Here is a 26,376-nt window from a genome sequence, read left to right as displayed (position 1 = left end):
AGGTTATTGCAAATATGGTGGCTAGTGAGGTGTAGGGGATAACAGTGGCACGGATAGAAGACAGGCTAGCTAACAGGAAACAGAGTAGGCATAACTGGGTCATTTTCTGAGTTGGCAAGATGCAACGAGTGGTGTGCCACAGGGATCGGTGCTGAGGCCTCAACTTTTTACCATTTATATAAAGGACTAAGATGAAGGGACCCAAGGTATGGTTGCTAAATTTGCTGAAGACACAAAGATAGGTAGGAAAGAAGTTTGTGAAGAGGACATAAAGGAGGCTACAAGGGGATAAAGATAGGTTAAGTGAGTGGGCAAAAATCTGACAGATGGAGTATAATGTGGGAAAATGCAAAGTTGTCCATTTTGGCAGGAAGAATAACAGAAGCATATTATCTAAATGGTGAGAGATTGCGGAGCTCCGAGATGCAGAGGGATCTGGGTGTCCTAGTGCATGAATTGCAAAAGGTTAGTATGCAGGTACAGCAAGTAATTAGGAAAGCTGATAGAATGTTATTGTTTATCGTGAGGGAAATTGAATACAAAAGTAGGGAGGTTATGCTTCAGCTATACAGGGTATTGGTGAGATCACATCTGGAGAACGGTGTACAGTACTGGTCTCTTTATTTAAGGAAGGATGTAAATGCGTTGGAAGCAGTTCGAAGAAGGTTTACTACACCGATACCTGGAATGGGCGGGCTATCTTACGAAGAAAGATCGGACAGGCTAGGCTTGTATCCTCTGAAATTTAGAAGCGTTAGAGGGTTGATTAAAACATACAAGACCCTGAGAGGTCTTGACAGGGTGGATGTGGAAAGGAGGTTTCCTCTTGTGGGAGAATCAAGAACCAGGGGTCACTGTTTAAAAAATAAGGGGTCCACCATTTAAAACAGAGTTGAGGAGAATTTTTATCTCTGAGGGTCGTGAGTCTTTGGAACTCTCTTCCTCAAAAGGTGGTGGAAGCAGAATCTTTGAATATCTTTAAGGCAGAGGTTCTTGACCAGCAAGGGGGTGAAAGGTTATTGGGGGTAGGTGGTAATGTGGATAAATCAGTTCAGCCATGAACTGATTGAATGGCTGTGGGGCTGGAGGACATGACAGCGATAGGGATGGGGAGGGGCAAGACCATGGAGGGATTTGAAAACAAGGATGAGAATTTTAAAATCGGGATGTTACTTAACCTAAATTATAACAGTGACTACATTTCAAAAGTATTAGAATTAGAACATTACAGCGCAGTACAGGCCCTTCGGCCCTCGATGTTGCGCCGACCTGTGAAACCATCTGACCTACACTATTCCATTTTCATCCATATATCTATCCAATGACCACTTAAATGCCCTTAAAGTTGGCGAATCTACTACTGCTGCAGGCAGGGCGTTCCACGCCCTTACTACTCTCTGAGTAAAGAAACTACCTCTCACATCTGTCCTATATCTATCACCCCTCAACTTGAAGCTATGTCCCCTCGTGTTTGCCATCACCATCCGAGGAAAAAGACTCTCACTATCCACCCTATCTAACCCTCTGATTATCTTGTATGTCTCTATTAAGTCACCTCTCCTCCTCCTTCTCTCCAACGAAAACAACCTCAAGTCCCTCAGCCTTTCCTCGTAAGACCTTCCCTCCATACCAGGCAACATCCTAGTAAATCTCCTCTGCACCCTTTCCATAGCTTCCACATCCTTCCTATAATGCGGTGACCAGAACTGCACGCAATACTCCAGGTGCGGTCTCACCAGAGTTTTGTACAGCTGCAGCATGACCTCTTGGCTCCGAAACTCGATCCCCCTACTAATAAAAGCTAACACACCATATGCCTTCTTAACAGCCCTATTAACCTGGTTAGCAACCTTCAGGGATTTATGCACCTGGACACCAAGATCTCTCTGTTCATCTACACTACCAAGAATCTTCCCATTAGCCCAGTACTCAGCATTCCTGTTACTCCTTCCAAAGTGAATCACCTCACACTTTTCCGCATTAAACTCCATTTGCCATCTCTCAGCCCAGCTCTGCAGCCTATCTATGTCCCTCTGTACCCTACAACATCCTTCGGCACTATCCATAACTCCACCGACCTTCGTGTCATCCGCAAATTTACTAACCCACCCTTCGACACCCTCTTCCAGGTCATTTATAAAAATGACAAACAGCAGTGGCCCCAAAACAGATCCTTGCGGTACACCACTAGTAACTAAACTCCAGGATGAACATTTGCCATCAACCACCACCCTCTGTCTTCTTTCAGCTAGCCAATTTCTGATCCAAAGCTCTAAATCACCTTCAACCCCATACTTCCGTATTTTCTGCAATAGCCTACCATGGGGAACCTTATCAAACGCCTTACTGAAATCCATATACACCACATCCACTGCTTTACCCTCATCCACCTGTTTGGTCACCTTCTCGAAAAACTCAATAAGGTTTGTGAGGCACGACCTACCCGTCACAAAACCGTGCTGACTATCGCTAATGAACTTATTCTTTTCAAGATGATTATAAATCCTGTCTCTTATAACCTTTTCCAACATTTTACCCACAACTTCATTGGCAGTAAAACACTTGGAGATGGCTGGCTGCTGTGAAAGGCACTATATAAATGCAAGACTTAACTAACTGGGAGCCAATGTAGGTCAGCAAGCACAGGGGTGATGGGAGAATGGGACTTGGTGTGAGCAAGGACACAGGCAGTAGAAATTTGGATGAGTCAAATTTACAGGGAGAATAGAACGTGGGAGACTGGCCAGGAGTGCTTTGGAATAGTCAAGTCTAGAGGTAACAAACGGCATAAATGAGGGTTTCGGCAGCACATGAGCTGAGACAGGGTGGAGTGGGTTAATGTCAAGGAGGTGGAAATAGGTGGTCTGAGTGATGACATAGATGTGTGGTCGGAAGCTCCACCTAACAAATATGACACCAATTGCAAATCATCTGGTTCAACTTCAGACATGTGCCAGGGAGAGGGATGGAGCTTGTAGCTGGGACTGAAGATAATTGCTTCTATCTTCCTAATATTTAATTGGAGGAAATTTCTGCTCATAGGCGCTGAATGTCAGACAAGCAATCTGATAATTTAGAGACAGTGCAGGATACCAAAGCTGAAAAAGAGAGTGTAAAAAAAAAAGACAAGGTAATCAAAATGTAGTGATGAGGTGGACATCAAATTTGGGTTTTAAAAAACATGCAGGCATCAAGACAAAACTGAGGGAGGTGAGAAGGCCATAGTTTATTCAGTCTGAGGTAGGATGAGTTAGAGCAGTGGATAACTGCAGGACTCCGAATTTCAACACAATGACATTACAGGGAGGAGGAAGAATATGTAGTGTGGTATATTTACAACTTCAGAGGAACAGAAGAGCTTTTGCAAACATGCGCACAAATATGGCCTAGGCACCCCCTCTCAGCATTCAATATCTCCCTATGGGAAAACACTCAATCACTGTTTGGTACCAATCCACAGTAGTGTGGACTAGAAAAGGAGTCAGCAAAGGAGGGCTCGACTTCCCTCCCAGTGTTGGTGTTGCATCCTGCCCCAAAACATTTTTCTTGATAAATTTTATTTTGAAGAGCAGCTAAGGAAACACTGAAAAACAGGAACACTAGAAATGCCTGTTTAACGCAAGGCTATATACCACTTATATCGCAACATTTCAGAAAAGCTTTACCTGGATTCGGCTGCAGGTACTCTGTGGTTTTTGTCAGGACATCAGCTACAGCTTTGCTGGTAATATCCACTTTCTGAAACCAAGCAGCAAAAGTGTTACCAGTAACTATTTCACTATGTATTACTGCAACAAGCCACAACAGAAGAATTATGCTAATAACCTTTCATTGAAGTGTAAACTAGAACATACACATCACACAGTTCACGTGTAATATTGACTTCAAGCACGTGTGCAAAAAAGCTCCCACAGAGCTTACTTGCCTAATGCCTCATTTAGTCCACAGAACTAGGAAGAAAAGGGATTCCTAATGCTTATTCGCGTGAGGGTAGCAAACAACCATGAAGAATTTTATATAGAACTGATGAGACAATCTTGAAGTCTTACAAGACCAGTTACCACCCAGTTCTGTGTTGAATAGTATCAAAGTTGTCTGGTACCATCATATGTGGAATTTATATACAATGACTTACAATCAAGTCCCTGCTTTATACCAAGTACTTTGGTACTTGGCTAAAGTCTGATGGTTTTGAATTTTGTGTACTAGGTCCTTTTAACACTCTACCAACCCCAATGAACTGTTTGAAAGGAATTTGAAAGCATCAGAAATGGGGCAGAGTTTTTTTTAATACATTCATGGGATGTGGGCATCGCTATCTAATTGCCCTTGAGAAGGTGGTGGTGAGCTGCCTCTTGAACCGCTGCAGTCCAGGTGAGGTAGGTACACCCACAGTGCTGTTAGGAAGGGAGTTCCAGGATTTTGACCCGGCAACAGTGAAGGAACAGTGTTCATAATGACAGGCTTGAAGGTACCGCTGCATTGGACAGAAGATAATTTCCAATCTTTAATTTATAATTTGGTTCCTTTGAATCATGCAACATCCACCAACTGTTCTGGTCCCCTGTTTCTGCAAGTGCTGCTCTAAAACACTCAGCTAGAAAGTTCTCAACAGCGTTCCACCCTATACAAATACAATGAGCCTCTGTATAACAGATCAGGAACTCACTGTGAGGGCAGCTGTATGCAATGAGCCAACGGCCCACTATCCCATCGCACAATGCTACTTTACAGGTGTAGAATTTACCAAATGCAAATCCGATTTACAAAAATAGTACAGAAAACAAGTGCTCAGAACAAGGAAGTACTGTGTGGAGCGGCAAACTTGGGTTGAGAGGGGCAAATAAGGGGGTTGAAATCTATTGAACTGAATCAGAAAAGATGCCATGAAACAGAAAAGGAGATTTTCTGGCATTCGTAAGTCTCCACCACTGTTTAGCTGTAGTTTTACGATAAACCATGTAGGTTAGATCTCAAGTGCCATTCCTGGTCTGTGGTCAGGCTTTTTCTTTTTGATATCAGGTGGTTCACGATCTGAGGTGCTTCAAATATCTTTAGTACCCCAAGGTTTGGGGGAGTGTTGGGGTAATCAGTTTGGTTTTCCACCCTATCTTTTGACCTCTGCTGGAAAGTGCACATACGGGTATGAGGCAAGGACAGAGCTGTTCTCAACAACAGTCTTTAAGATAGAAAGACACCCTAAGGCGCAAAGGTATACTGGACATAAATAAAAATTGAGTCAAAGAGAAAGGCATTAGAACGGATGAACAAAAGTTCAGCCTCAGAGGTGGGTGAGTTTTAAGGGGCGTTTTTAAGGAAACAGATGGAGGAGTTCCAGAGTATGAAGTCTAGACAGCTGAAAGAAGGGTAACGATGCAGAAGGGGACTGAGTTGGAGGAGGTTACTGAGATAGAAAGGGACAGAACCAACAAGGGATTTAAAAATGTCCTTAAGAATTTTAAATGAGGCAATGGGACACTGGGAGCCAAAATTAGTTGGCAAGAATAGGAGTGTTGGGTAAATAATATAAGGTACGGCAGGAAAATTTTGGATAAGGTGAGGCTTAGAGAGTGCAACATGGAAGGCCTGCTAAGACAGCATTGGTATAGTCAAGTCTAGAGCTGACAAAGACCTGGATAAGACATTCAACAGCAGGCAGGCTGAGGAAAGAAAATGGCAAATTCTGTTAAGGAAGTGAAGTAGGCCTCTTTTGCAATGGAGAGGATATGGGGTGAGAAACTCAGCTCTATATCGAATCGGAGTCTGAGGTTGTGAGCAGTCTGGTTGAACCTGACATAATGGCAAATGTGCAGGAGGGAATTGGCAAAGTAGTGATAGGCCCAAGAAGTTCCCACTAACACAACGTGCAGACTCAGACATGAAGAACAGCCACTTGGGCAAATTGCTGGAAAGCTGCAGCTATCACAGAACCATACCTCAGGAAAATTCTATTCCTTCTGGAGTGATGGGGGAGAATAGGAAACATAAGTTTGTGAAATAATGGTTAGGATCAAGTGAGCACTGTAATAGTTTCTCATTGCGTTGAAGCATTGTTGCTTGACAACTGTTACACATTACGTTATGGAGTCATTCATATTTAAAAGGGAAATTTGAAATAGCTGGAGCAAATGATGAGAACAATTATTACTTAACAGCCTGGTATTAAAAAGATTCCGTCTAAGATGAATGTATGTGTCAAATCTGTCATTATTTTAAGCATGCATCCTTAAGCTGGCTGTACTTGATTAAACACTTCTCTGTAAGGAATTAAATGTTTTGCTTTTTAACACCCAGTAGATGACAAGAAATGCATTTCTTTCCCCAGTGAAATCTATTCTACCTGATGTCACCAGTTCACTAAATCTACCTTTCCTTTGCATCCTCAGGTTCAATCAAAAACCTACCTACTGTACTTGCAATGTTGAATCAATTACAGAAGGGAAGCTGCTGGGCTTTGGTAAATTGCCACATTTTAGCAAGCCCAAGATTGACTGAAGCAGAATCATGGCTAGAGTTCCATATTTGCTTTGCAGATGAAAATTCATAGAGAACTGCACAAACTGACGCCTCCGCATCAGAAAGGTGAGAAGTGAAAATACTTTTTAAAAAGACAGTCATCCAGTTAAGAAAAAAGATTTCTGGAATGCATAAGCAAGAGCCAGACAATCAAGTTTGAAATCAAATTGTGGCAGCCTGACACTGTGGGAGTAAGAAGAGGATCCTATGTTCCATCTTTTTTGCACTGATCAAAGATGGTCATTTCAGTACTCTCTAGGAGGGGTAAATAAATGTCCTCTAAGCGCAGTTGCACCCTTTTGAGGTACCTAAACAAAGGGCCAGAGCCCACAGTGCAAAACACTGCGAAGGTTGGAAAAAAGATGAGGAAATGATTAGGGGAGACTAAGCTCGATCATTCAAAATCTTTAGCTTGTAGCAGAAAGGGAGGACATTGTAGGAAGTGGAAATGCAGGATACCTTAGGATCAAGAGAAGATAACCATGTTGGAAGAGGGACAAATAATGGTCTATCTTTCGAAATTCCCTCGTCATGGTGTGGTGATGGAGCATATCAGATGTAGGAAGTCTAAATGTAGTAAAGGACATCAACTGTGTTTAGATGATGATATCGTCAACAGAGATCTAAGGCCGCAATGAAATTACATGCTAACCTTCCCTCAGTGTAAAAACTTAGTAAATTCATCAAATTAATGTGGCAGCCTATTTTTTTTTGAACAGATTAAAACCTTTAAAAATAGCAGCCTTTGGAATTGAATACGAACTTAAGTGTCTATTGCTAATCTTTATACAGTATAAATTCAAAGCACAGGTATACTCAGTGAAACCTACCTCCATGACGTCTCTTGTCCAGCTCAATGTAACCACCCTCACTTGGTTCACTCTCAACTACCCAAAGACAAAGCATCTCCAGCAATGACATGTCACCATCCTCAACTTTACCTCCAGTCTCCCAAGGGTCCTTCGCCATCTCTTCTTCCTCATCTCTGTGCTGCCCCATGGTGACAGATATGGGGTTCGCTTCCACGTGTATTTTCTGACACTAACTCCAACTCTCCACTAACTGTTCCCGTCAGTCCTCTGTGAAGCACCTCTGTGTTGTCAGATAGCCTATCTGACATCCAATCTTAGATGAGCTGTAATTTCCTCCAACTAAAAGTTAAGAATGTTCCAAACAAAATCCTGATGGCATCTCCTTTACCCATCACTACCTCAGGTTCAACAAGACTGTTCACAAACTTGGTACCCTATTGTACCCCATGCTGAGCGCATGATCCCATATTCTTTTCAACTAATCGCCTGCCTCTGTCCTGCCTAGCACAGCTGGTGAAACCTTAATCCATGCTTTTGTTACTTCCAGATTGACTATTCCAATGGTCTCCCATCCTTAAGCATTGGTAGACTTCAGCTAATCCAAAACTCTGCTGCCAAAACACAAGTTCTCCCGAACCCATTACTCCTGTCCTCACCGTCTTACAGTAGTTTCCCAATGCTCAAACTTAAAATTTTCATCCTTGTGTTTAAATCCATTCATTGCCTTGCTCCATGCCATCCCAGACTCCATGAGCAACACAACTCCTCTAAACTCCCAGTTCCTCTGACTCTGGCCACTTCTGCATCTTCCCGCTGCCATTTGCCCCACTCCCCTTTGTCACCCAGTGCCCATTCTCTGAATTCTCACCCTAAATTCTTCCATCTTCACCTCTAGCTCCTTCATTAAGACCCTCCATAAAACCCACCTCTTGGACCAAACTTTGATCACTTGTCTAATATCCTCTTTTTTGGCTTGCTGTTTGTTTCCTTATCTGTGAAGCACCTTGTAATGTTTTTCCCACATCCACATTTAAAAATGCAAGTTGTTGATGATGAGATGTAGAGAACAAACAGTATAGAAAGGTTAAATCCTGAACACTGTCAAACTAAACTGTGGTAGTCGGAGAAAGGGGCATAAGTGCAAATAATATTAAATTGTAAATTTAGAACATGTGTGTGCACGTACAGAGTAAGTTCCTTCCAGATGGAAAGCTTTTCGCCTGTCATGTGATATTATGAGGAATATGTGCAAGCTACAATTTTCAAAATCAGAGTTCAAGAATGTGCTATTCTTGTGAGCTTTTGATATTAGACACTCAAATCAACTGAATTAGTTTGCATATTTGATAAAGATAGTACAGTACTGATGCTCATAGCTAAACACAATCGCTGGAGAGTTTTGTAACACTAGTGGATTACTGTACAAAATACAATGTAAGCTAATGTCAACTCTTCAAACATTACAGCCAAACTACTTAAAAAAAAAAATCCTTAAGATGCTGACTCTGCTGGGGTACAGTCATATAGATCAACTAACCCAACAATTGCCTAAGTAGCCACTCACTTAAGTGGCTAATCTTCAAGTACAAGTAATAGACCAGGAAGGTCTGAAGTTCAACTCTTAGCCTGTTAAAAATTGGTGGATCGCATCTGATACCAGTGGTCCAACTGGCCTTAACAGCTTTGAGGGTGGTGTACAAGAAATCTCCCCATGGAGTTGAAGTGCTAAGAACATACTTGTGTCTTTGTAAAACGGTTAGATTTTAATATTGCTGTAAATAATCCAACAAAGAAATCTGTGCCTCAATGTGTCCTGGTTCTGTGATAAGTTGCAGCACATCAGCCAAAGCCAAGTGATTTATGACTTACCTCAGATCATATGGGAGAGCCAATTAAATCTCAGTGGAGCAAAAAAAAAACCTGACGCAACTTCCTATCTGTTCCCCAACGTATTCAGCAAGACTCCCAACAGAATTGTAAACCAGAGTCAGTGAGTGTTAAAAGCTAGATCAGTAAACATTACCAAAGCAACAGAAGACTATGTTGCATTACTCATAAAATAGGTCAAATGACAAAACTGTAGCTGGTGCAGAGTGTTGTCAGAAAACATTTTATTTGTGACGACAATCCTGACTAATGTCTTGCTCAAGGGTTGTCCTTGGAAGTATTGCAGCACTCTGCATCACAGAATAATGAACTGCACCTTGGCTTCCTCTGCAGTGAGCCCTGAATTCAAACCATGAAGCTGTGGCAAACTGTCAAGTGGAGGCCAGGCACTTCCCCACAGCAAAGTGAAAAAACCCAACAGTTTAGTATAAAATGCTTTTGTTTGCTCTAAGGGGGCAAACTCAAGCCTCCAGATCGCATTTGGTTGAGAACAAGACAGAGAGGTGACAGCACCGAATCCTAATTCCATCAACATCCCATAGCTGCAGAAATCCAGACAAACATGAGACAGAAAATCCAAGGATGATCAGAGAGTGAGAGAGATTACAAATGGGCCCTCTGCCATATTTTGGGCACCATTTGTTTTTATCCATGCAGTGTGCGATTTTAAGGAAATCCAGTAATTCACCTACCCTCTCCATCTCTTTGAAGTCTTCATCAAGCTTGGTTCCTTCTGCACCACCCACCTTTTCGCTGACAAGCTAGGGAAAACAAAACAAAATCATATGAACTTCCAAAATAAGAAATTGCATCAGTGCTTACAAGACCCTATGCCATGCTACATCACCACCATACCAATGTTAAAAAGCTCTGGATCCTTACAGCAATTAGACGACAAAAAATCATATGTCCAATCTAACAGTTATCTCAAGTTCAGTGCTATCACCCAATTAAAAATTTACTGCTTGGGTACCCATAATTTTTAGAAAAATGCATGCTTTCAAGCTGGACAATACTCTTGTGTGACAATTTAATTAATTCATCAACTCAACCTGCTCTCACCACTGTTGGCAGATATGTTGCACCACTGAAAATACCTCTTGCAGACACAATCCAAGTTTGGAAGGGCAAAATCTATTACCATACTGTTGGATATTTATGCACAATTCCAGTTCAGGTAGCAAAACTTAACAAGTGCTTACTGGGAAAAAAACTTCACCGTGAAACACCATAAGTTATTTTCCATTAAAATTACATGGTAGCCATTGTGCATGCTGTGTAATCAGAGAGTTATGAAAGTGTTTCCATTTTAAATTCTTTCTTTGAGGACTCGTGTTTGAAGATTGTGGAGATGGGACTGAGGAGATTACATAGATGCAGGACTTTTCTTTAAAAAAGGTAATTGGAAGGACTTGGGGACTTGGTTTAGATACACACTTACTGGAAGTCACATGTCTTCACCTAAGTAAACAGGAGCCTTGGTGAATAGGGGAAGTTGTCTACAGAGAAGTGACATGTCAAGATTTATGGTGGTCAAGAGTTGGTTTTGTTTTGGATATTGTTTTGAGTCAGTTGAGTGTCAGCCTGCTAAGAGAGAAGACACCAATTCATCCTTTCTCCAGTGAGTGATAGCTGAGACTCCTGATGCTACATTTCTCTTGGAAAGCTCGCCTGACTAATCCTCGACGCCACCTGAAGAGAACTGCTCCAAAAAGATCCCAATGACAGTTGTTTATGCGTATTTGGGACGCCAGAAAAAGGGACAACTGATATCATTCCATATCTTCTCCTTCAAGAATGAACTAGTATTTGGCCAAAGTATTTATTTTTTGGCTTTTTGTAAAAAGATCTCTGCAGAAAAAATCTCTATTTTCCTTTAGCGCGCGTGTGTGTGCGTGCGAGAGACAGTATGTGTTTTGGACGAAGGTAGAAGGGAGCTTTTATATTTCAATCTGTGTGTTAATACTTTGCATCTTTACTGAATACATCCTGTTTTATAATAAATTGATAATTTTGTTTATTCAAGAAATCTGGTTGGTGGATTTTATTCTGAAATAAAAATAAAGTATATAATTGGCCACATCGGTAACTGGGTAAACATTTAAATATATGTTGTGACCTGTGGAGAAGTGTAACTAGAGAAAAACAGTGCACGCCTCCCGCCTCCGTCGTAACAAGACCCAACTGAAAACATTTACAAAACTTGGTCAAAACAAAGTGAGAGCATTGCTGACTTTAACCTGAATTTTTTAAAAAGCAAATTATTGAAGAGGATCTTTTATTTAACCTAGCGATCAAGCAATGCAAAGCTCACTATTACCAACTGCACCTCTATTAGTTGGTTACATGTCAACCAATCACTTCTAGATTGGTGAGAGCCTTAATAAACCATATTATATATCAGCAGATGTCCTGTGGTGATGCCTATGATAAACCGCATTATACCTCAAACCACTTAATACACAACAGACTGTTTTGCAAGGGTGAACCTGTCAATTAGAACACCTGCTCATTATCCCTAATTTCAGTCTCCTGCCACTCAACAAATTTCTTAACCAGGTCAATAATTTGCTTATGCAATGAGTTTCAACTTCAGCCAACAGTCTCTAAAGAGGGATCATATCTGGAAGTCCATTGGTTGGCCACAGAATCTAGTCGGGCTCAGTTTAACAGAAAATACCAACACTAACAAACATTATGCTTTCAGTGGTATGGAAAAAGATTGTATTTCAAAGATTTGAATATCTGCAGTAAATTCCTTCACACTAAAACCCACAAAGAGAGCCAAGAACACACAAAATAGGAGCAGCAGTGGACCATATGGCCAAACGAGCCTGCTACACCATTCAATACGATCATGACAGATCTTGGGCTTCAATTCCACTTTCCTGCCCACTCCCCATATCCCTCGATTCCCTGTGAGACCAGAAATCTAACTACCCCTGTCTTAAATGTATTCAATGATGGAGTATCCACAACCCTCTCGGGTAGAGAATTCCAAAGATTCACAACCCTTTGAGTGAAGTAATTTCTCTTCATCTCAGTCCTGAATGATTGACCCCCTTATACTGAGACTGTGTCCCCATTTCTAGATTCCCTAACCAGTGGGAACAATATCGCAGCTTGTACCATATCAAGCCCTTTAAGAATCTTGTATGTCTCAATTAGATTGCCTCTCATACTTCTAAATTTCAGAGAATATAGGCCCAATTTACTAGTCTCTCATCACAGGACAACCCTCTCATCCCAGAGACCAATTTAGTGAATCTTTGCTGCACTGTCTCCTTTCTTAATATATCCTTTCTCAAATGTGGAGACCAAAACTGCACACAGTATTCCAGGTGCAGTCTCACCAAAGCCCTGTACAATTTTAGGAAGACTTCTTTATTCCTGTACTCCAATCCCCTTGCAATAAGGCCAACATGCCATTTGCCTTCCTAATAGCACGCTGCACCTGCATGTTAACTTTGTGTGTTCCTTGTACGAGTAAAAGTCATCCACAAGGTCACATTTATGTTCATCTGAAGCCAGGTGTACTACAAACATAGGACCTGGAAAATTCTCCATTCTATATCTGTTGATTTACAATCAATTAAGTTTACCTTTCCTGCAAGGATGGCTGTTTTTCTTTGCCATTCAGAGATTAAAATGAGGCATCTCAAGGGTAAAACAGTTGCAGTGTGACCCACACAGCTAAATTTGAAAATCATTACCCTACAGAACCTTGATGCCATCATGCCTATTCTAATGTTGACATTAGTTCTCCCTCCCTCTCCTGAAGGTGCTGACTAATGTTCGGGTACAGTTCTACTTGTACTGGCTGCCTTTCAAAACAAAGTATTACAAACATGACAGCACAAAAGCAGGGCATTCGACCCAAAGGTACATGCCAGAATTTATGCTTCACATGAGTATCCTCCCACCCCTCTTCATCTAATCCCATCAACATATCCTTCTCTTCAGTTCTCCCTTATGTGCTTATGTAGCTTCCCCTTAAAAGCATCTATACTATTTGCCTCAACCATTCCCTGTGGAAGCAAGTTCCACATTGTAACTGCTCTCTGGGTAAAGTAGTTTCTCCTGAATTTCCTACTAGATTTATTAGTGACCATCTTATATTAATGGCTCCTAGTTCTGGTCTCACCTGCAAATAGAACTATCTTCTCTACATCTAGCCTATCAAACCCTTTGATAATTTTACAAACCTCTATCAGGTCACCTCGCAGTTTTCTCTTCTCTGGAGCAGAGCCCCAGCCTGTTCAATCTTTTCTGAATGATATCAGAACCTAGAGGTGGTACCCTTCTAATATACCTTTTTTGCACCTTCTCCAATGCCTCTATATCCCTTCAATAATATGTTCACCGAACTCCATGTTTTAACCAAGTGCGAAACAAATTTAACAACTTCTCTTATTTATTCCTCTTAAAATGAAACACAACACTTGGTTTGTTTCTCTTATGGCTTTATTAAATTATGTTGCCAGTTTTACTGACCCCTTTGTTCCTTTACCCTATTTAGACATTAACTTTCCATGGATAAGTGGCCTGTTTATTCTTCCTACCAAACCATATTACCTCACACTTAGCTACATTGAAGTTCATTTGCCAATTAATACATTTTCCAACAAACATTCCACATGCGTGTTAAGAGTGAATGCTGGTAGACTATGCAACCATACAACCAAGCACAATCTCATATGAACTTCCCAAACCCAGCCTGATTAGTTCACTGCCTACCCCAAAGCACTGCAGCACCCCAATTTCTTCCTTGAGCTAAATCAGCTCAGATAACCGTTGGACTTAAGAACTGTATGGTACATAGAGCTTTTAGTCACAAAAAAAACTTTGTTTTCTTTTGTTTGAAATGAAGTGCAATCACTTGGAGCAATAACAACTGCAAAAAATTGGCTTAATTAGTTCTAATGGCTAAGTGGTTAATACCACCACTTGGTGCAGCACTATGCCACGTAGTGTCATTGAGTCATACAGCACAGAAACAGGCCCTTCGGCCCATCGTGTCTCTGCCGGCCATCATGGACCAGCATGTTCCAGATTACAACATGAAGGGAAACATTTTGGCCAAACAAAGCTCCAAGCTTCATCATACCACTCTGAAGTCATTTTTTTACTAAACAGTTAAAAAAAAAATGCTTCAGGAGATGTGGACGTTGCTGGCTGACTGAATGGCTTGTAAAGCCATTTTAAGGGCCAGTTAAGAGTCAAGCAAATTGCTGTGGGCCTGGAGTCACACATAGGCCAGACCAAGTATGGCTTGCAGATTTCCTTCCCTGAAGGACATTAGTGAATCAGATGGGTTTTTAACGAACAATCGATGGTAGTTTTATGGTCACCGTTACGGAGACTAGCTTTCAATTCCAGATTTTCATTAATTGAATTTATTAAGTAACTGAATTTAAATTCCACTAGCTGCCATGGTGAGATTTGAACCAGTGTCCCCAGGGTATTAGCCTGGGTCTCCAGATTACTAGTCCAGTTACATTACCACTATGCCATCGTCTCCCCACGGATAGATGGATTCTAAATGAAAAATATTCTCATTAGAAGAAATACAGCCACAGCACAACACATTTCTCAGTACCACAACACATTTAAAAAACACCAACTGTTAGCACAGTGCAAAATTCCTGCCATGTTGGGGTATAGGGCATAAAGAGAGAGAGGACACAAAAGCTGACAACCTCAAACACATCGATGTTCCTACCTTTGTATTAGAGTGTCAGCAAAACTGCTCATTACATGAGAAATCTGATGAAATAATAAAATACTTCCTTGTTTTACCCTTTTTCTCCTTAAAGCTGTTAACTCATGTAAAGTATGGCTCCATGTGTATCAGTCATTTCAGTACCTTAACTCAAGCAGCCAATCTTCATGTCAGTAGAGACAATGAGTGTGAACAGGTTATACCACAATGGGGAGCTTCATAGCAAAACCTGATTTTGTCCTTATCAGACATGCACTGCACAATTTTCAACTGAAGCCCCTGGACAGCAAACCAGGAACAAGGAAATTTGCTTGGATTTCTCCCTTCACCAGCCTAAGGGTACTGACCAATTATAACACCCCTACTGACGTCCCAGCTGGAAACAGTTAAATCACTGTAGGTTAAAGATGGAACCTGGGAACTCTCTTGTCTGTATGGCTCAGTTTTGCTCTTCATTTGCCAACTGTTTACAATAGAGGCATTTAGTCAGAGAGCACGTCAAATAATAAAGCAAGCTTGGCAAGCCAAGCATTAATCCACCTCTAAAAGTAGCCGGTGACTCATGATGGGCTTGCTCCTCACTGCCTATTATTGTCAAGACATTGTTATAAGAGACAGCATGATCCAAGTAAGTTAATGCAGTGAACTAGCTTCAACTATTTACCTATCCACTTTTTACTGACACTGTGCCATATAAAATTATGTTCACAATTCTAGTAACCTCTTAACAAAATTAGTTGAGAATCTCCAATCAAATCAAAATCTCTTCTGGAAACTGCAAAGCTCCAGTTGAAGACAGCTAGCACAGATCTTTCATAAAGTGGTGTTATTTAGCTTATTTAGAGTTGATACTAACAGTAAAAATAAAACTGCACGTAAGCCGTATATATCGTGTAAAACATTTCTGGTATGATACTCCTCAGGTACTTAAACAATTACCACTTCTCTATTTTTGGGTCATGGGAGTTAAAACATTTGTGCTCTGGTTCCCCATGTTTGTATTGGTAAACCAGCCCTCTTATACTGACAATCGTAGGCTCATGGAAAAGCAAACAGCTAGCACATAGACTTCAGACTCCAAACTACAGAAGAATCAAGTGTAAAAATATATTAAATTCATCTCTTCAAATTGCTTCCACCACTAGTGACAGACCTGAAACTATCAGTACTTCATTGTCATGAAGACCCTTACCTGCCAAGAATGAGGCAATATTAATTTTGTCATATGAACATTAATTTTAAACTGTTGCTGGAGTGAAGAAATGACTTGTTTAAAGAGATCATCAGACATTTGGCTGGAGGATATTTGCATATTAAGAGACAGTGCTTGGAGAGACGGAAGAATTGCTCACTGATCCAATTGAGAGAGATTGGGCTGGGCAATGGTGATCCACATCTTTGTCGGGCTAACAAATAGCACTACACCGCCCCCCACCAAGAGCTTTGGAATCCACAAACGCCAAAGTGGTTAAGCCAGCTGGACGAACTGGCTGGTCCCGGCTTTTTGAACTAGATAAAGGTCAGTTTGAAGTCAGACTGCAGACTTGCCACTGAACCTGGAACTGGAGAGCCTCTCTCTCCTGGCTGGCGCTCTCTTGCTTTCTCACAAACCTCCGGACCCAGTGAAGTCGCTTAAACCTCAAGAGAGAGAAGACTCTTACATCGAAACAAGTTAAAGCGTGCACTGGGCCCCAACGATATTGCCTCAAACTTTTCCCCTTTATTCTTTCTACTTTTTCTGTCTCTATCCAAGTGTGTTTATCGCATATACATGCTAGTGTGGTTGCGTCACATATTCATAGTCGTTAACTGAATTAGAGTTTAAGGTTAATAAATTTTCACCTTTCTTGTTTAAATCTAAGAAAATCTGCTTTATTTCTTTGCCTAACAATTGGAATGCAGTGAACAAGGATTCACTGAGGAGGAGCTAAAAACAGTGTTTCTAAAATTAAACCCGGTTACGGTTAGACCAGGCAAAGGCTGAGAGGGAACCCCTAGGCCCCTATCTCACCTGGTCATATCATGAAGATCAAATTTAAAACCCTGATCTTCAAATTCCTTCACATTCTCCCTCTCTAACCTTCTCTAGACTCGAGTCACTCCCTTTGTCCTATAGTACTCTGACTCTAGGCTTCTGTGCATCCCTTTCCCCCAGTCCATTCCACCATTGGTGGCAGACACTTAGTTGCCTTGGCTCTACTCACTGGACTACACCAGTTGGAGAAGACACATGTGCTGAGAGCTTGCAGCACTAGAATAACAGTAAACTCAGTATAAAAACAGATTAACTAACAATAAATACAGGAATCAAATATGGGCATTCCTGGAATAAAAACAGAAAGTGCTGGAAAGACTCAGCAAGTTCCACAGCAACTATGGAGAGAGAAGCAGAGTTACAATTTCAGGTCTGCGACATTTCATCAGAACTAGCAAAGGTTAGAAATGTAATAGGTTTTAAGCAAGTAAAGGCGGGGGTGGAGGGGAAAAGAGAACAAAAGTGAAGGTGTGTGATAGGACAGACAGCTGGCAAGATTTACTGATAAGGAGGTCATAGGGCAACGGCTAAGAAAATGTGCTAACGGTCTCTCTTCACCATCCAAGACCTCAAACATGCAGCAATTTACTTGTACTTTCAATTTAGTATACTGTATTCGCTGCTCACAATGCAGTCATCTCTACATTGGGGAGACCAAACACAAATTGGGTGACCGCTTTGCCAAAAAACCTCTGCTCGGTCCGAAAGCAGGACCCCGAGCTTCCGGTTACTTGCCATTTCAACACACACCCCTGCTCTCATGCCCACATTTCTAACTTTGGCCTGCAGCAGTGTTCCAGTGAAAATCAATGCAAGCTCAAGGAACAGCACCTCATTTTCCAATTAGGCACTGGACAGCCTTCCAGATTGAACACGGAGTTTAATAATTTCAAAGCATGACTGGCCCTTTATTATTTTATTTTGTTTTATCATTTTGTTTACTATGTGCCTGCCTTAAACTGGGTTTTTCATGTTTGTGCTTTTGGCTAGGGCTGTTCATAATTCTGTCATTAACACTCTGTCTGCACTAATGCTTTGTCTTTCATCACACCATTAGCACACTCTCTTTGCCCCATGACCTGCTTGTCAGTTAACCTCTCTGGCCCTCTGTCCAATCACACACCTTCCCTTTTGTTTTCTTCACCCCCCCCTCCCCACCCCCCCCCCCCCCCCCCGCTTAATATCTATTACATTTCTAACCTTTGCCAGTTCTGATAAAAGATCACTGACCTGAAACGTTAACTCTGCTTCTCTCTCCACAGATGCTGCCAGACCTGCAGAGCATTTCCAGCACTTTGTTTTTATTTCAGATTTCCAGCATCTGGAGTATTTTGCTTTTATTTTAGTGGGCATTCATGGTTTAATTTCTCACTAGGTACAGAGCCTTCAGAGACCTCCTGTATGTTTTTGAGAGATAGTCGGACAACATATTAAACACTATAATCCTTCAAGTTTGAAATAAAGTTTATTCATGAAAGCAATATTATAAGGTTTATAAGTAATTGCCATTTTCAAAAGCAGCTATTCAGCCATGAATGTTTTCTCAGATCCTACTTTTAAACTTACTAACTCATCCAATGTCTAAGCATGGTTGTAATATTTGATTCGTGGGTGATACACTGAAAATGGGCGGCACAGTGGCGCAGTGGTTAGCACCGCAGCCTCACAGCTCCAGGGACCCGGGTTCGATTCTGGGTACTGCCTGTGCGGAGTTTGCAAGTTCTCCCTGTGTCTGCGTGGGTTTTCGCCGGGTGCTCCGGTTTCCTCCCACATCCAAAGACTTGCAGGTGATAGGTAAATTGGCCATTGTAAATTGCCGTTAGTGTAGGTAGGTGATAGGGAATATGGGATTACTGTAGGGTTAGTATAAATGGGTGGTTGTTGGTTGGCACAGACTCGGTGGGCCGAAGGGCCTGTTTCAGTGCTGTATCTCTAAATAAATAAATAAATTTACACCTAAAGGTGCAGTGCATTCCGCACTCAGCACTGACATCCTTTTATTTCTTGAACAAAAGAGAGCAAAACACAAGAAAATCTTAGTATAACTTGATTGCAACCAACAATTTGACATTCGGATCCTGTAGACATAGAAACACAAACGAATTCACTCTCTAGCTACAAGTTGTGTCCAACAATCAGACACAACAAAGGGTCAATTATTGAGTGGAGGGAGCAGAGGAAAGAAAATAGGAGCACTGGAAATTCAATATATGAACAGAAAAATGTTGAAAATGTACAGGCAGCAAATATCACAGAAAAAGACAGGTTTCTAAAGAAACATGAAAAAGCGGCTTAAACTACACTCACATATCTTCTGAGGAGAAATTTTCGAATCTAGCTTCAACAGCTGCTAATGACTGATCGCAGAATCATAGAATGGTTACAGCACAGGAGGTGGCCATTCGGCCTGTTGAGTCCATGCTGACTATTGGCATGCAGGCTCCCACCTGCCAAGAATGAGGCACATTTATTTTGCCACATGGCCCTTAAAACGTCAAATTATTGCTGAGAAGAGCAGGCCTATTAAAAGGGCTGTCAGACTGGCTGGAAAGACATTTTGCATATTAACAGACAGTACTTGAAAGGCCATAGGGGCTATTCCCTTCTCCAATTTAAACCACAATGGACCTTTGATCACCAGGTATTGTGTGCAGAGGAGATAGTCCAAGGTCTGTTCGGTCAAGACAATCCACAAGGGCTGGTTAGGTGAGCTGGTCACATGACTAACTGGCTGTTGCAGGTTTTTTTTGAACTTGCCGCAGAGAATTTGAACAGAGAATGCTCCTGGCTCCAAGATTGGGAACATCTCTCTCCTGCCTGCTCCCATCTCTTGCTCACAAGCTTTGGAATCCACTGAAGACACATGAACCCCAAGAAAGAAAAGTCTCTTACAGTGAACAAATTTAAGAATAATACTGGGCCCCAACAAAAAGCAAGAATTACCTATAAGCAAGGACTCTACAGTGAGCTCGAGGAACTGTAACAACTCTTCAGATATTGTCTCCAACCTTTCCACTTTATTTCTTCTGCTCTTTTCTGTCCCTATCTGCATGTGTGTATTACGTATGCATGCTAGCGTGGGGGCGTCATGTATAGAACATAGAACAGTACAGCACAGTACAGGCCGTAAGTGTTAATCGAATTAGAGTTTAAGTTTAATAAATTACACCTTTCTTCTTTAAACCCAAGAAAGCCAGTTTGTGCTTGTTTCTTTGCCTTATAATTGGAAAGCATTGAACAAGCATTCACTAAGGGGGAGTTAAAAACAGTGTTTAAAAATGAAACCCTGTTACAGTAAGACCAGGTAAAGGCTGAGAGGAACCCCGAGACACCTTTCTCACCTGTTCCTAACACTCTTCAAGAGCAATTTAGTTAGTCCCACTCCCCTGCTCTTTCCCCATTGCCCTGCAAATTTCATAAACTATATTGGTCAGAAACAGTTTCATTTCCTTTAATGCCTGCTCCAGTGGTGTCACTGGGGGCATTTATCAAATTGCTCCCACCACTATTAATGGGTGACAGACCTGTAACCACCAGTAGTTCACCCTAGCCTCATACAGCTCAAAGTATTATCAGCAAACACATGATGAAAGGTCAGCAAACTGAAGCTTTAGTTTTGTTGCTCTCGCCACAGATACTGCCTGACCCGACTAGCGTTTCCAGTTGTTTTATCGGCAAACATAACTGTACCTAGAATTAGACTGCCGGTGTTTTTTTCAGTTCAAGTGAACATAGTAGAAAAATCACCCACATCAAGCAATATATGCGGTGGAAATTGTCCTACTCATTGTACCTGTGATGCCATTTCAAGGTGTTGTAAAAATGATCTGAGTGGAAATAGCTTATTTGGAGACAAGACTGAACTATTATTCCAGGCTCAGATGTGGTGAATACCAATTATGCAAATCAACTCTCAGTCTAACATGATAATGCAGCATGGGAAACAAATGACTTGTAAAATGAAAAGCCTCCAGTCAAACTCGTTCTTATTCCAGAATCATCCAGAATTATTCGCTAAATTTTGTTAAGGAGCCAAAGCTGCGATCAATGTCTTACTTGAGGACAATTCCTCTGGAATGCACTGCACCATGGAACAACGGGACTGCGGCTGCAATTTCCCAAACAATAAGGTCCCAATTTCAATCCTGTCACTAAAAGCAGTTAAGTGGAAGTCAGAAAGTTGCCAACAGCCAGATTAAAATACTTGTATATTGATCTGATACTGCCATCTTCTACCATTTAGGCCTTACACATGCATAGCAACCCCAAAATAAACTTACTGGATTTGCTACGTTTGGCAGTTACGAAAAAACCTTTTGTTTTTAAACTGGGTCTTTCCTGACTCCTCAGGGCTCCAATAAAGATGTTCCTCCAAATTCAGAATGCAAGTTCCTTCTCAGGGTATCATCACATTGGCCACAGAACGATTGCCTGGACCCCATGGGCATCAGAATATTACTATGCATTAACACCTTGATGCAGTCATTTTTTTCATGTGCACCACAGCTGGAATATTATAGCATGCAGAATGCCAGGATAAAGTTCTAGACAGGGATGAACTACACTGTTGAAGATGTTAGCATAAGAGCTAATTTGAGGTACCTTTTCCATGATTTGGGTCTCATGCCACTGCAAGGTAGAAGCTGCTAAAAAAAAATTATTGAACCAGTAATTCAATTAATTAATTCTACTTAAACAGCGTTTGATGTATGGAAGTTAAAGTAATCCTTCCTTTTTGTTTTTCTTGATAGTAAGAAGAGTGAACACCTGTAATTTCCAGCTGAGACAACATCCCAGACAAGTGTCATGCAGGCCCCCACCTGCCAAGAACAAGGCACATTAATTTTGCCACATGGACACTAAATTTCAAATTGTTGCTGGGAAGAGAATGCCTGTTACAAGGACTGCCAGACCTTGGCTGGAAAAAAGGACATTTGCATATGAACAGACTGTACTTGGAAAGGACAAAGCAGCCATTCCCTGACATTCAATACCAATGGACTTTTGATCACCTGACGTTGAAGAAGGGGGAGCTCGCATTCCAGGTTGACTGCTAAGATGGCCAAACCAGCTAGTCACATGACTAACCTGCTGGGGAACCTGAGCTTTTTTTTTTGAATTTGTAGAAACAGTTTAGGCAGAAAGCAGAATGCTCCTGGACTAAAGAAGACCTCCTGTCTGTCTACTCCCATCTCTTTCTCACGGAACTCCAAAACCCACTGAAGATACATGAACCCCAAGAGAGAAAAGTGTCTTACAGTGAACAAGGTTTAAGAAGAATACTGGGCCCCAACGAAAAGCAAGATCTACCTACAATCAAGGAAACTACAGCGAGCTCAAAGAACCGCAACAACTCTTCAGATATTGCCTCAAACTTTTCCACTTGATTTTTCTTCTGCTCTTTTCTGTCCCTATCTGCATGTGTGTATCGCATATGCATGCTAGTGTGGGCGCAGCTTGTATCCGTAGGCATTAAACATAAACTCTAATTTGGTTAAGTTTAATAGATTTCAATCTTTCTTCCTTAAACTTAAAACCTGTGCTTGTGCTGGTTTCTTTGCCTTATAATTGGAAAGCAGTGAACAAGGATTCACCAAGGGGGAGCTTAAAAACACAGTCTGTTTAGAATTAAATCCTGTTACAGTAAGACCATGTGAAGGCTGAAAGGGAACCCGACACCTCTTTCTCACCTGGTTGTAACACAAGTCATGAATGCAGGCACAATGAGTAAAAAACTCCATCAAGAGAAACAAGATGCAAACGTCGGCTAAAGGAGGTCTGAGAGCCATATTCTGAGAATTATTGATTTAGGCATTGGGATGGCATGGTAGATTCAGCATTAGAGCTGAAATCTAATTTATGAAAGTGGTATTGATTTAGATAGCAGATCATATTTGATGGTCAACACATTGTTGAGCAGATTAAGAGACAAACTGATGCCTGTGATGACCTACATAGAATGGGCTCCATCACAGCTGTATGACTGGAGTTGTGCAGAGTTCAAGGGAGAGAGTAGAAAAACATTAACCATCATTTAAAAAAACTTAACTGGAGCAACCAGGTAAATACTGCGGCTAAAAGAGCAAGTGAGCAGTTGTGCATTCTGTAGTGTGGCTCAACTCTTGGCTCTCCAAAGCCTTTCTACCATCTATGAGGCACAAGACAGGAGTCTAACTGAATACTCGCCTCTTGTCTGGAGAAGTGCAGCTCGAAATCATTTAAGACAAAGCAGCCCGCTTGATTTGTACCCCACCACCTTCTGAAACATTCACTCCTGCACTCAGTGCACCATGGCTGCACTGTGTAGCATCTACAAGATGCACCGCAGCAACTCGCCAAGGCTTCTTCGACAACACCTCCCACCGCCTCTACCACCTAGGACAAGGGCAGCAGACACGTGAACACCACCATCTGCAAGTTCCCTTTCAAGTCACATATCATGCTGACTTCGAATTATAATCGCCAATGCTTCACGATTTCTGGGTCAAAGTCCAGGAACGCCCTCCCTAACAGCACTGTGCCAGTACCATCAGGATGCGGACTGCAGTGGTTCAAGAACGAGACTCATCACCACCTTCAAGGACAATAAAGGATGGCCAATAATTGCTGGTCTTGCTAGTGATGCCTACATCCAGTGAATGAATAAAAGTAATTACAGGATATACATTAAAAGCAAACTGAATATATTTGTACAAACAGTTACAGATGATGAAAATGCTGAAATTATCAAGAACACATTTTGGGGGGCATGGTGGTGGGGGAAGAGAGCAGATAAACGCAGCATGATCATTTTTAATTAAGAAAGCACAAGATTAGATTCCATGGCCAAATGTGACTGAACTGATCTCAGCCAGCACAGTGCTAATTAGAGTTACAATTGCCCTCAGTGCTGTAGGTTCGGGTGGGGAAAATCAGCCAGGTTTCCTGATCATTATCGCTATCCAACGGCCCCATGCCAGAACACATATGTGAACATTTGGTGAGGACCTGACTGAACTTGGTGGCACTCTACAGTTGAATGATGAGCCAAATTTCACCATCTGGCTTTCACTTGAATGGCCACTTGGCAATGTATTGAAGGGCGACTGATGCCATGGAGCCATACCCCAGCAAAAATTGCTTTCAGGAGAATACAAACAGGAAGGAAAAAGCAGTGGTTGCTTGAGCTTTGAATTGATTTCCACAGCTCCCAAAGGCCACTGAACATTTAAAGTGTTCAACAGATGGTTTATTCTGTAATTCAGAAGTTTTCATTTGTACATAAATCAGAAGTTAGATACCCTGCAAAGGGTTGGATCTCATCAACATGTGCATCTTTATTTGTGGGACCACACCTGAATTTTCACAAATATTTTAGATTTGTACAAATCTTTGTCTGCACCATCCCATCCCTGCCCAACACACGTCGCACAGGATCAGGTACATTGCAGAAAACAATAGGATTGTTCTCTAAAAATGTACAGCCTTAACTATGAGCCCCAGTCCTGCGTTTTCTCAGTATGGGCAAATATTGTAAGCATGAGACTACATTTTGCTGTTATTTTATACTGGCCTCCTTGCAAGGAAACAAGTGTATGTTTAAGTTAGAGACCATGGGAGATTACTGCAATTGCCTGTCCTGGCACAGAAATGTTAAAGAACAAGTCAAAGAAAACATGCCAATTCCTTGCCAACTCCCCTCCAATCTAGCACGAGACCTCACACTGTTAAAGCTTCATTATTTATTGTAACACATTTCAGTTCCAAAGGCAAAGCTAAAATTACATGCGGAGAACAGGTGGATCATATGCTTACAGTCCTTATTGAGTGCACTTAAATGAAAATAAGCATCTAAGAACTGACACACACACACATCTGAAACTCACTAGTCCAACCTGACAATCCAGATTCGGAACACATCCTCATTTCACCTAAAATTACAAAATAAATTCTACTGAAGGTTTTCCAATTTTCTCCCTTCCCCACATGAGGAATCGACTCTGGCTGAGTATTGATTCAACAGCCTTCTAGCATCTTACAGTCGACATCCTTTATGTGCAAACTCAGACAGCAATAGCAGCATTTTCCTCTTTGAAGTGAATTAGCACCAGGGAGAATTACTGTAAATTAAATTGCAAGAGTGGGGAACGGGGCAATAGAATCAAACCAGTAAAAGGAAAATTTAGAACTGATATTGGAAAGTACTTTTCTATACACAAAGTGATCAAGATATGGAATACTGAGAAGCAAAAATCCTGAGTTAAGACTGAATTCAATGCTATAATGAGGGGACTTCGTGATGAATGAACTAAAGGTCAAATGGCCAGCTTCACCTGTAAATATTTTGTCAAAATGTACCTTCTTAGCAGATCCTTGCACTTCCACCACCAATTCACACAGTGTGCAGGGCCCTAGACCGAGCAGAGCTTTAGTCCACATATTCCCATAGTATTTTATCATACAAGGAACTAAAAGCATCAACATAAGTTCTCTTTTAGATTGAACAAACTAACTCTGCTCATTTTTTTTAAAAACTGCAGTAGCAAAGTATTTGCTATTTTAAAACATCCACCATGTTTAACAACCAACCTTTGGTCATTCTTTCCCTGACATGTGTATTTCCCCCGAATCATATTTTTTAGTAAAACTCCAACTTTCATTAAAGTTGATTAGGTTACGTTAAGAGAAATTACGCACTTGTCAACTAGATCCAATTAGCACATGCTGAACAATGTCAGAAGGATTTCAGGAAATTAATGGTAAAATTTGAACAGTATGTCTGCTTGTACCAAAGGATCACTGAGCAGTAAGATTATAAATGCTGCCCTTCCAAATTTAACTGCGTCTGAAGAACTTATTTTGGAGCCATGTTTATATTGCAACTTTAGTGTTGGTGCTAACTTCACAACATTAAACTAGCAGCGTAAATTCAGAGTTGGGGCCTGAACCAACTCCAAGGAGAGGTTCGGCAAGATGCATGTTGCTTTGGTTCGGCACGACTTGGAGCATAACTCCAGTACAGTAACAAATCTCGTTTATAAAGTTGACCGGGAGCATCTGCCTGCACTTTTAAAACTACCTGATGTTAATTTCAACATCGAACATAAATTTCAACTGCTCGAAGAGTATTGTGCATACTTATAACTACACATGCCCAGAGCTCTCATTTGAGCAGGACTATTGGGAGTTCCAGCCAGACAGGAAACAAGCTAACAGGATGTTAGCTAACAGAATACTACTCGGCTGGGAACTCAAACTGCAGCCTTCGTTGTTTAACAAAAAGGGTGAAGTATCACTGACAGCAGTTATCACTGGTAGTTGAGGAAGCAATTTCAGATGATGAATTCGGAGTGTCACAAAATAAGTGTATCGGTTTAAGTAATATTATTCTTTCAGAACATTGGCACTAATAAGCTAAATCGAGT

General features: G+C 41.3%; 1 protein-coding gene across 2 annotated transcripts in view; it reads right to left on the bottom strand.

The window, feature by feature from the left end:
* Positions 1-26,376, bottom strand: part of LOC137351752 (endophilin-A2-like) — a 151,239-nt gene that overhangs the window by 58,129 nt on the left and 66,734 nt on the right. For both annotated transcript variants that reach the window (XM_068016547.1, XM_068016546.1), the window contains exons 2-3: positions 9,908-9,976; positions 3,666-3,738 (exon numbers count right to left, since the gene is read on the bottom strand). In XM_068016547.1, the coding sequence (XP_067872648.1) occupies positions 3,666-3,738; positions 9,908-9,976 (142 nt within the window). The remainder of the gene's footprint in view (positions 1-3,665; positions 3,739-9,907; positions 9,977-26,376) is intronic.

The sequence above is a fragment of the Heterodontus francisci genome, chromosome 36, assembly GCF_036365525.1.
Source record: "Heterodontus francisci isolate sHetFra1 chromosome 36, sHetFra1.hap1, whole genome shotgun sequence".
Lineage (NCBI taxonomy): Eukaryota > Metazoa > Chordata > Chondrichthyes > Heterodontiformes > Heterodontidae > Heterodontus > Heterodontus francisci.
The sequence above is the reverse complement of the archived record's forward strand: the minus strand, read 5'-3'. Positions and strand labels throughout refer to the sequence as shown.